Source organism: Mytilus californianus, unplaced genomic scaffold (assembly GCF_021869535.1).
Source record: "Mytilus californianus isolate M0D057914Y unplaced genomic scaffold, xbMytCali1.0.p SCAF_64, whole genome shotgun sequence".
In the NCBI taxonomy this organism is placed as follows: domain Eukaryota; kingdom Metazoa; phylum Mollusca; class Bivalvia; order Mytilida; family Mytilidae; genus Mytilus; species Mytilus californianus.
This window is the reverse complement of record NW_026262717.1, coordinates 418,004-430,435: the sequence shown is the minus strand read 5'-3', so window position 1 is coordinate 430,435 and position 12,432 is coordinate 418,004. Positions and strand designations below refer to the sequence as shown.

General features: G+C 30.9%; 1 protein-coding gene across 1 annotated transcript in view; it reads right to left on the bottom strand.

Annotated features, from left to right (window-relative positions):
* The window catches only part of LOC127707328 (uncharacterized), a 58,022-nt gene that overhangs the window by 3,456 nt on the left and 42,134 nt on the right, over positions 1-12,432 (bottom strand). The window contains exons 6-10 of the mRNA XM_052211846.1: positions 6,230-6,289; positions 4,696-4,722; positions 3,129-3,344; positions 1,103-1,144; positions 77-166 (exon numbers count right to left, since the gene is read on the bottom strand). Coding sequence (XP_052067806.1) covers positions 77-166; positions 1,103-1,144; positions 3,129-3,344; positions 4,696-4,722; positions 6,230-6,289 — 435 coding nt within the window. The remainder of the gene's footprint in view (positions 1-76; positions 167-1,102; positions 1,145-3,128; positions 3,345-4,695; positions 4,723-6,229; positions 6,290-12,432) is intronic.

Genomic DNA, 12,432 nt, shown 5'->3' with positions numbered 1-12,432 from the left:
CTTGACCATGGCTACAACAACAAACAATTCAAAGGCAAACAAACGTCACTTTACTTTAACAAAAAGCAATACTTACTTCTGCAAAAGTTGACGATTACAATTACAATCAATAAAAACCAAGCTACTGGAAATATCACGATGAGAAAAAGCCCAGTGAAACACCATGCTGTAAATATAATAATAAGTATACTATAAACGTTACAGGTAGAATAACCTATATCAAATATATTAATTCTTCAAATTCGATGGTGTCTATTCAATTTAAAAAGAGGAAACATTACATAATTTGCATTACAACTATCCAAATCTATCACCAAACATTTCTTACGTCCGATGTTTTTTTGTTTTTGTTTTTTCACGGATTATTTCACAGTTAAGTCGGTCTATAAGTCTACTGATGAACCTTTAACATTCCTACAGTGAAATGGAAACCTGCACCAGTTAATGATGTTGAAAACTGAAATACATCAAAATTTATGATATCTTATGTCTTTTGTTTTACAAAGTGAATAAACGGGTGGAGCGCTTTATGGTCGTGCTCCTAAATGCCGTGTCTTTGGTAAGTTAAGTCAAATACAACTTTTGAAGTGTTTCGCTTGAACCGGGAGAAAATTGATTCAACGACCTACTGTAAGCTACATGTAGTAAAACAAATTACAGTTAAAATCCGGTCGATACTTACTTCAAAAAGTCAGAACTGTAGGTAAAGAACATTACAGTTAAAATCCGGTCGATACTCACTGCAAAACATCAGAACTGTAGGAATATATGAACCGGATATTTTGGCCATTAGGGAAACTGAATGGAACAATAATTATTGCTCACAAAATAATCGGACAAAAATCATTTAATCATTGACGGTTACATACCCTGAAGGGTGCAACATATTGAGCAGGATCTGCTTACACTTCCGAAGCAGTTGAGATGAACTCCAGTTTTTGATGGGGTTCAAGTTGCTCATTCTTTAGTTTTCTATGTTGTGTTTTGTGTACTGATGTTTGTCTATTCGTTTTTCCTTTACCATGGCATTGTCAGTTTGTATTCAACTTTTGAAATTGAATGTCCTTTTTGTATCTTTAGACTCCTTTTAGAAAAAACTTACGTGATAACTTCTTGTCATCATTGTCAGCACATACGCCCGAGGCTAAAAAGAATAAAACAATATTCGATGAATGAAGGAAATAACCGCAAACTATATATCAGTATATAACATGTATAAGGCACAAGGTTGACTGAAGTAAACAACTTCATTTGCAGTCGTTAAGGAATTGTTGTTTGTATACGATAAACATATAGTTTTTTTTTGCAAAATTACTTATGTATGATTAATTTTGTGTGGTTCGGTTGTTGCGAATGTTCATTCAATCAGTTTAATACAGCATTCTGATTTATGATGTTAGCACTTACTGCTACATACTGCCTCTCGTGAATAGTTCAAATCAATTTCCTGTCAGGATTACATAACAAGAATGCATTAAAAAAAGCATGTATTGTAATTACGGAAACTAGTGCAGTCAGGATTCTACTTCTTCAAAATTATCTCCCCGTTACGCCAGCTAATTTTTACAGTCGTTAAAATGGTTGCCATTGTAGGGATAACGCGTTTCCAATTTAGCTCTTGAAAACCGATATATGTATCCTAATAGCACCATTCCGATCCTATATTCCAGTTGTATTTTAAAAAACAAATGTATCTGATAGTTATTGAGAATTGTTTAATGTACTTTTTTGCATTTAGGCAACTTAAAACTATTGTCTGATCGGTTGTCAGGGGTAATTTTCGAAAGTTCAAAAACATTTAAAAATTTCTAATTAAATATTTCGTGGAAGGGCAGACTAAAATTTTTCGAGGTTGAAGAATGATAACCCTAGATAACACACACAAAAAATGAGGTTTTTTTGAAGTTATGCATTTGTAAGATCCAGTTGTAAAGTCTGTCGTCAATTAATTTTAGTAAAAATGTGTTATTCGAACATATATATATATATATTTCCCTTGACTCATATATTTCATTTCTTAGTGCTGTGATTTTTAAATGTTTAAATCAACCTGTAGCCTAAACATATAAAAATAGTAGAATAAAAGCGAGATGATGCATCAAATATTTTTGCCTTCTACGTTTTCAAGACAGAAAAGTCAACCCAAACAGACCCGAACACACAAAGATGTACTCGACTTTCTCTTTTCAGTTTCATTGAAATTTTAAAGCCCAGTTAAACAGATGTTAACAATTCAAATATACCTATTTTGCCTTTTTTATCTTCTCTAATAAAGATTTAATCTGCAAATTTGTGGAAGCAAATTTTTGTTCTTTCCTGTCGGGATTCGAACTTTGGGATATCGTGACAACACCGCCTGCACTGTGTCCAGTGCTCTAGACCAATCGGCCAGTAGAATCTAGAGTTGTAACACAGTACATGATATATTAGTCATGAAGATGGATTTGATTGCAGATTAGCTAAATTATCTGTCGTAAAGGATCATAAGATGCAGTCACAGAAATAATAATTTGATAGTTTAGTCTAGGATGGTCGAGTGGCCTAGGGCGCTAGGCACAGTGCATGTGTGGTTGTCACGATATGAGTTCGAATTCCTGCAAAGGAAGAACAAACATGTGCTTCCTGAAAGTTGCAGATTTAGCATTGTTGTGCTGATATATATATATATATATAGTCTATGTGGCCGAGAGGTCTAGAGCGATGAACACAGTTCAGGCGATGTTGTCTCGATATCCCAATAGCATTATTATTTTGACGTAAGTAAAATAGAGGCGAAATATACCAAAGGGATATTATAACTCATAAGTCGAAAGCAAACTGACAATGTTATTGAAAAACAAAATGACAAACAGTGAAAAGACAAACATCAATATACAAAACACAACATTGAAAAACTAAAGACTGAGCAAAACGCAATGTATAAAGGCACTTCAAACATATAGTTCTTGTATCATATGTAGCTTATCTTGTGTATTCTAACATCAATAAAAATGGGAAATAGAATGAATATTTCTGCTTGCATTATGATTGACAGATATGACACTTAGTTTATCTATTTATAGTGAAATAAAACTCACACGCTGCATTATACATTTTTTTCCACAAATAGAAAAATAACAAATACTCACTTTTGCGATAATATATCACGATAAAAACATATACAAGGAAACATAAAACATGACATAAAGCTGTAAATACACAAGCCACTGTAGCTAGTATCGCGTCTACGTCATAGTCCCAAAATCTATTGTGCAGAACTACCAAGACAATCATTGTTGTCATGAAGACAACTACTTGATAAAAAGCGGCAACAAAGAGTAATTGTATAACCTTGAATGACACACCTAGAAATACAAATCAATGTCATAATGAGCAAGTGGACTGAGGAAAACATAACATAGTTTTTTAAACAAATTGAAAAAACACTAAGATAAAGAATTCAATTCTGTGAAAAATAAATTTTCTAAAAGATAATTATAGATTGAAAAACTTACACATCCATTCGATTATCATTTGTATAAAATAGTAGAAGTTCCCTGATTGATGTTATTTAAATTTTGAGGTCGAATAATACAAAAGTAACCATATATGTAGGAATGAAATAGTAAATTTGTAGAGACCAAGTGAGTTGGAAGTATAAGCACGTGCTTTACATGAATTATGTTATGGAATTATGATTGAATATCGTCGTCGCTCAAAAAGTTCCCCAAGTCGAAGTTGTGTTGTATTCTGATTTGGTAAAATTGTGTTTCTTAACAACAGCAATATTCAAACATTTCTGACCTACATAGTGCAGGATAAGAAAATGAAACTTTCCAATCATTACTGGCTAAATTGGGTCAGACGATGAACTATCACATTCAATATACAATATACATATATAAATAGTTAATCGTTAACAGATTTATTTTAAAACAAACATGATATTTTGATTCTATTCATCTCTGTTTGCTTAAGCATCTGTTTAAGCCATTAACTCGAAGTTAAGAGGCAACTGACTTTTCTCAGATATGTTCAGATGTCTTTTGTGTTTTGGTTTTTTGTTTCTTCAGGCTTATGCGTTTCAGTTACAACTGCAGCTATCTTTGATGGCAATAAAGTATGTTCAATTGCAACATTTTAAAGAGATCAAAACGGTATGAATTATTATTTATTTGGTACATTGTAACAAGTAGTCTTTAAAATGTGCTTGTACTTTTATATTTATGTCATCTACTTCATAATTTAAGTACCTAATTTTGACATGTATAAAATTTTCATTCGGAGTTTGTTTATCTATAAACATTGTCCTTATCGTGTTGTCAGAGAAATGGCAACAAATTATCTCCATTTTCGAGGGATCTTAGCAGTAGAAATTAGATATGCTTACCCTTCCTGAGCACCTAAGACCCCTCCTGATTTTTTCATGGAGTTTGTGTTGCTCAGTCTTAGTCTACTTTTTTGTGTTTTGTGGTGTACAGTTTGCCATATAAATCATCGTATGCATCTATGAATGAATGATCAAATAGCATTCATTCATTCCATCAATGTTTCTGTTTATTAGATTTATCATTTTTAATGTAGTTTTTTAACAAAATTCATAATCCATCAATATCCTGGACTGTTCCCAGTTATTGAGGTCGCACATACGATAACCAGGATCTTTTAAGGTATAGATGACGACGTTAACGATTGCAATGGCAGTGAAATACTTACCGCAAACACTTAATCTGTCTCCAAAAACTAAAAGAAAAACAGAAGATGTAAAGTAATTTCATGACTAAAAAAAAAAAAGGAAATACCTTAGAAACATTAACCTAATAACGGACAATAATTTGAATAAATATATATTCATTGATTTGACCAAATATCCAATTGAATTTGAACATGTGTATTCATTATTTGCGACATATAAATAAGCAATTGCAAATAAAGAAAATAAGACTGTTTTTAAAGGTTTTGATACTGAAATTGCTATCACAATTAACGTTTCTAGAGAATCGGATGGAAAGTCCTTTATAAGCAAATTATAAAATTAATTTTAACTTGAGCAAATGTAGATATAGGAAGATGTGGTATGAATGCCAAAGAGACAACTCTCTTTCCAAGTCAAAATATATAAAAGTAAACCATTATAGGTCAAAGTACGGTCTTCAACACGGAGCCTTGGCTCACAACGAACAGCAAGCTATAAAGGGTCCCATAAATTACTAGTGTAAAACCATTCAAACGGGAAAACCAACGGTCTAATCTATATAAAAAACGAGAAACGAGAAACACTTATGAACCACATCAACAAACGACAACTACTGACCATCAGATTCCTGACTTAGGACAGGTGCAAACAATTGCAGCGGGTTTAAACGTTTTAATGGTAGTTTATTTATTACTTTAACCAATAGTTAACGCGAGCGGTAAAGGCGCGTATATTTTCAAGTGCACGTAAAGATAAAGGTGCAAAATCTGTATACTACTTTCTTAACAGAGAGAACGTAAAAGTGCGTTTAATCCAGTAGACATAAGAAATGTCCAATCTGATGGCATAGCGTAATGCAAGTAAACGTGCGTATGCACAAAAAAAACGCGGAAATTGGCGAAAAACAAACCTGCTTGTTATGTATCATAATTAAGTTTACAAATAAAAATGAATATTAACTTTTGACAAGAAATTGTATTTATTTTATTGTTGTAGTGGAGTTGCTGACTCATTTGCATAGCGCTTTAATTTCCTTATTCGTGTCGACTTTCAAAATTACTTGAATAAATCATATTTCAGTCCTTGCAGTAACTTGGATAAGAAAAAAACAACAATTATTTATTTGATGTCTAAGATAAATCATTTTAAGTATACCTTTTGGAAAGCAATCACATTATTTCCCTGATTTTTTTTTTTAAATTCAGTATGAAACATATGTTAAAACATTTACATTTACTGACATTTTAAAAAAAAACATGCATATGGACTTCATTGTTTAAAGCTTAGTTATACGGTTTGTATTTTTTTTTTAACAAATTGTATATTACAAATTAGAATCAAGTACATTTTATAATCTAAAATCGTATTAGTACAAATATAATTCAACTATCTACTTAAGAAACTGAAATTAAAATCAATTAAAAATCAGAATTATACTAGTAACAAATGTAATTCTGTGCTTAATCAGATGAATATAATGACATACATGTCAAATCACCTCAAAAATGTTATCACAATTCAGTTCACTGAAGACTTATTTATTGTAAGACTTACGCATTCCACATGTTTTATGAGAGGTATAGGGTGGATTGTCGTCAAGGTCTTTTGTCAATCCTAAAACAAAATGTATATTTCATAGTTAGTTAGGCACAGAGACATGTATATATGTATCGGGGGAGGAGATGGACGTTATCCAATATATTTGATATATGTTTAGCTTTTTCAATTATTTCTATTTACACCATACCATATTGTTTTTGTTTATCTTAAAATGTTGTCAATTTAATCACTTTTTTCATTTTTTTTCTAAGTCAGACAACCAGAGTACTCCTTTGTAAATATACATGTATGTTCGTGCGGGGAACCGTTGGTTCGTAGCTCTTATGGTCTGTGTGATGTTGTTTGACAATGGTCCCAAATTTAAATATTGTAAAGACCATAAGTGCTACAGTTCCCTAGCTATATTAGAACAAGATATAGGATATTAAAACATATTTATTCATTTACAAATGCTCACACTCTGACTAGTCTGATACAGTTCAATGATCCAAGTGATAGCATAAGTTGTCAAGTGTACATATTGATCTCATAAAAGAGAGAAATCGTCCTCCGTACAAAAAAAAGAGAAAAACCTAAATGCATGTCAAGTATCAATAGTTCTCATTATAATGCATAGCTTTGTTACATGAATGAAGTTGTGAAACAGGGACAAAAATGTTAAAACAGTCCAGAAACTTCAATAAGATATATTAACATAATCAAGTCAACCAGTCAAAAGTTTATTTTGAAAATAGCAGATTGAGTAGATTCCTTAAAAGGATGTACTAAGGTGAAATTAAAAAAAAAGTGGTACTAAAAGTCAAAAGAGGATTTGTTAAGGGGAAGAAAAGCTAAAAATATTGATAGGTTAATGAGCTCCTTTTCGAGATATTTGATTTTAAAAAGTGGCGGGAAAAGGTTGTATCGGTCTTTTACCTTATATTTTCATTGGTACTATTTTGGTCTCAAATCGAAAGAATATAAATCTAGAATCTACTTAAATTGTGGTAAATGACCTTTTATGAGCTATCAAAGTCTCATATTAAAAGAAAACTGGGTGTTACGCCAGGGTAAAATATATTACCCCGTATTGTAGGAAAAAACCAAAGAGTCCAAACATCTGACAAAAATCCCTGAACTTGACCTAAGTTCATCCTTAAAGTGTGCAACCTAAACATTATGCTGTGCTCAACAGGGGAAACTATTTTCCAAAAGATTTAAATTTCAACTACATGTACATGCACAACTTAAATTATACACAGGTATAATGTGGAAATTCAATGAACACTATGTAATAACTTTATTAGATACAAATTTAAAAAAGAAATTTGACATGGAGACTTTTTGTTCATATTTGCAAAAAACATTTATATACATGTATACATTGCATGTGTTTTCAAATCTATTAGACAAACAAGACTTACACGCTGCAAATGTTGAGGATTACGTTTCAAAAATAATAAAAATAAAAAAAACACTAATCACCATCTGTTTTAATATGATTAATGAAGTATCTAAGAAGTTAATGTAAAAAAAGGAGACGTGGTATGATTATCAGTTAGATAACTATCCACCTATCTAAATGATGTAGATAAAAACACTATAGGTTATCATACAGTCTTTAACAACGAGCAAAATCCATACCGTAAAGTCTGCTTTAAAAGGTCATGAAATGACAAAATGCGTCAATTTCAAAGGAAAACTTCATGGTCTGATGTTAAATTAAAAATATATATATACAAATGACAGAGAGCATCCAACAACATATACTGGAATATAGGATCCTGATTTGGGATATGCCCTTGAGGACATAACGGTGTAAAATATGAATGTTTGTGAGCCTTTAATTCTATTGCAATGTTACGTTCGACCTTTATAAACAAAACAAGCTATAATTGGTGACCCAAACCACCATAAAGCATGACTCTCATTGCATAAGAAATAAAACAACATGGTATTTTTTAAATATACTATCAAGTCTGCAAATTTTGTCCCATATACAATTTACAGGTACATTGTCGAAAAACACCAAACGTATTATTTGGTTTAGCCTTACAAAACGCTTAAGAAACGAGAAGACAAGCGAAAGATGTTCTGCTGGTTGAAGCAAGTACATGTACAAATACAGTACATATTTTCTTACAATGAACATGAATATTATTGTTATTCTGTAGAAGGCAAACCATTATTTGAACACCGATCATTTTTTCAAGTTTAGTGAATTGCAGAATGACATATTTTAGCAATAACATACAAGTCTTGTTTGCGAGATTGTATGATGGTTTTTATACTATGTTTTTGATTTTCAAACATGACAAGTACCATTATAAGATATATATTTTATATTGTTTTTAAATTATGTATTCTATTTTCTCTAATTCTTACTCGATTTATAATTTTCCTGACCTGTTGATTATTTTTATTTAATCAACGTGTGGTTCGTTTGATCTCAGTCTGAAATTTGGGCTAAATTCGATTATAACGTCTAACGTTCTTGCTTTCCTCTGAAATTCCCATTGTGACGTTATGAAAAAAGGCGACCATGTCTGATGACGTCACATAGAAAGAACAAATATTTGTGCAGATCATTCAAAAAGAAGGATTATGATTGTATGCATATCGTCTAAAAATCATTAGAGAAACAGATTCCATCACCAAATCTCGTGCAATACGATATGTATCCACTCTCGACAGTTACATTGTAAATATTTAAACACTCGGCAAGACTCGCGTTTTAATTTTGAAAATTTGACTGTCTCGAGTGGATAAATATCGTATCACACTTGATGCAGTGGTAGAATCTATATAAATCACTTGTAAAGAGAGAAATGATATGCTTGGTATATAAATAAAACAATTCTAGTTGGTTTGTTTTGCATTCAAACTTTTTGTGGTCAATTTTAGTTTTTATATATTATATTCCTTTAAATCACATACTGATGATTAAAGAAAGCGTTACATTGAATAAGTTGCTATGGTTGCCATTTCTTTGTTTGAATATTTTTTGTTATGAATAAAATGAAATTCTTGATTTTGTATATAACTTTCAATGAAAGGAGTATAGCCCCGAAGTGCCGATATTGGCCCTGTGAGATGACAAAGAATAAAGAAGAAATAAGGTAGACCCTTTATAACTAAAACATATCTACATATATTGTTGTTTATTATTATAGTATAAAATCATATTTTCATGACGTCATTATTGTAACATTATACCCGGAATTGAATCGGAACGTTCAGTATATCAAAAGTTTGGTTAAATTTCACATTGGCCACAGGCCTCGACCAAAGTAATTTTAATCTTATACGTGTATTATTTTGTATACACTTTGACGTCGTTTGCAACACGATTTAGCGTGGTCGCAGCCTGTGGCCCCAATCGAAAAATAACTGTTCCAAGAACTTATTCAATTGCTATAAATAGAAATAAATTCTACAGTTAATCTTAAATTATTCTTATTTCTAATAAATTTTATTACATAATCATATTGTTTATGGTATTGAAATAACCCTGCGCATATGTGTTGCAAGTCCCATCATATAGTATTGATGTCAGTTTTGCAATGTCACTTCGCATATCGTGATTTTTATTTTCCCTGACAAATAATGTAGACCTCTTTGTCATTTTCTTCTTCCAACTGAAGTACGTACTGAGGTACATGTAAGTCAAAATGAATAAACAAACCAAAAAAAAATTGAATAAAAAGTTTGTATTTTGCGTAGCTTCGTCAACTTCCGACGGAGGTTTTTAAACACAAATAAATATGTTCTTACAACGGTTTTTATTAGAATACGGGACACATTACGTGGAAAATAAAATTATTGTGAATTTGCAAATTACTTCACAGTTCATTTTTCTACGTTGAAATATAAAAATATAGATTCCACCACTGAAACTAGTAAATGTGTTACTTTATTTTTCCACTCAAAACAGTTAAATTTTAAATAATTGAAAATTAAGATTATTACTACATACGGATGGTAAAAATAAATTACAGAACTGTGAACAATAACTACATGTACATTATATTTGTATGACATAATGGTTTAATTTAGAGAAGCTGAGAGGGCATATGGTGTATATTTTCCGTAACATTTGTTAGCAATACCCAGAACATTTGTTGTTTTTGCTAATGAAAATTAAAAAAGATGAAAGAAAACTACCCGACACTTTGGTATGTCTTGGGTAACTTCTAAATAATAGTAAGACCATATACAAGAAGCAGTTTCTTATTTGGTCCCTTTTCGGTGGTGTCTTTTAAAAGATTATGCTACAACTGGCTGCTTACTAAGAATAAAATATCTCTGGGTATCTTTAAATTCCTTTATTTCCCTCTTTTTATGGAGACTTCTTTTCTATCCTTTTCAATGACAATTTATTGTTTCCTGTTAAAAATTCTCTAATTGCTATCCGTCATAAATATGGATGAAGTATTTGCCACCTCACGTTCATCTAACAACAATCAATCATATATACCGCTTAAACTACAGTACTATGATGACTTTAAACATAATCGAATAGTTTATAAAAGGTCTGTTTATTTTTTTAGCAGATATATATTATTTCAAATTTTGAAGAAACTGAAAACTGAGATTGTATTACACTCGGTATACTGTACATGTACATATTGTGTAATTCATTAATTGGTTTTTGACCCAGTTTGCATAATAATTGATGTCTACTGTTATTTTTTTTTTTAAATATCCATAAAAGATCAGCAAGTGTTACATTACTTGTCCATTCTGATTTTTTATAAGATGTAACTATTGTCTGAACCATATTAAACAGTCTGAACGTGTACTTGACCTTTACTAGACCAGTTAGGAACCATTAAAACCATACTCACTAAAGTCTGAATCATAATAGACAATAAAGTGACATTCAGAGTAATGAAAGAGGTTATGACAAACATTTATATAAATACCCGAGAAAATATCTTTTAAAAGTTATTTCTAAATGATACATCACCAAAACTCTTTTTAATACATGTATCTGCTGTCCACGGATTTTATCGAACACTAATTTACAATATGCCGTTTGCAAAGTGCAATACACAATGTTTTAATCAATTATTCTCTTTAGTAGATTTAAGTCAGTATAAACTGTTTAATTTAGATCTGTTTCTTCTGCAATTTTAAAAAGTTTAAACGTCAAATCACTGTTTGTCAAATGAGTTTGTAAACAATTGTGAGTATTCATAAAGACGAGAAAAGCTTATTTTTAAAAGTGGTTTAGGAATATGAAAATAAAGGTGTGATTACCTGTCTAAAATTCTTTTAGATTGATCTGTATTCTCCTATGTTAATCTCATTTGTAACACTACAAACCAGTAAAGGTCAAAAATGGCCTTTACCTGTACTCGACTATACTGATATTTACTCGACCAGTCTGATTTTGTCTGAATTGTACTCCATATTACTGGAAATCTAATCTTAACTATACTCAACTGTATTGATTTGTACTTGATTCTTATCTTTGTCATTGAAAAAACGTCTGGACTATTTTTCAGTCTTATAGTGTCTAACAAGATTTTGTGAGGTAGACGAAATTGACCTTAAAACGGTCGTATTGGATTTTGATGTCCAAAAATTGGCAGATCGGACATATTTTGACTTTATTTACGGACTACTATTGTTTGGGTTAAATTGTAACTATTATTTTATAATAAGACTGAAAAAATTTTTTTTTTTTTTGTTAAGATAAACAATAATTTTACCTGGCGTAGCCGTGCGTGAAATGTATTTCCGTATTTTTCTTTGAAAAATGACTTGTTTAATGGAAAAAAACGTCTGATTTGTAAAGTTCTCTTTTTGTCTCCACAATAGGCAGCTATTCAAAAATAATTTATCTACTCTATATGTGGCAAATTTTTGAAAATATAAAAAGTGGCAATTCCTACCTATTATACATGTACCTTTAGTTTCATTGATAAAAATAATATGGACTCGTCCAGTGGTAAGTTTGAATGTCATTTAAGGTACTGTACGTTCTGAATTAAGTGGCAAAAAAGAAACAGATTGAAGGTAATCCAATAATAAATTAATCCAATCAAATTGCGTAAGATTCAATAACAATGACCGGTCCACATCATACTAACTAATAGTGGTAAACTGGGTAGGGAGAAAATGACACATATTTTAAGTTCATTTTTTGCAATAATGAATAAAAATTTGTCGACCAAAAGTTTTGCTCTAATTTTAAAAACATTTTGTTCTGT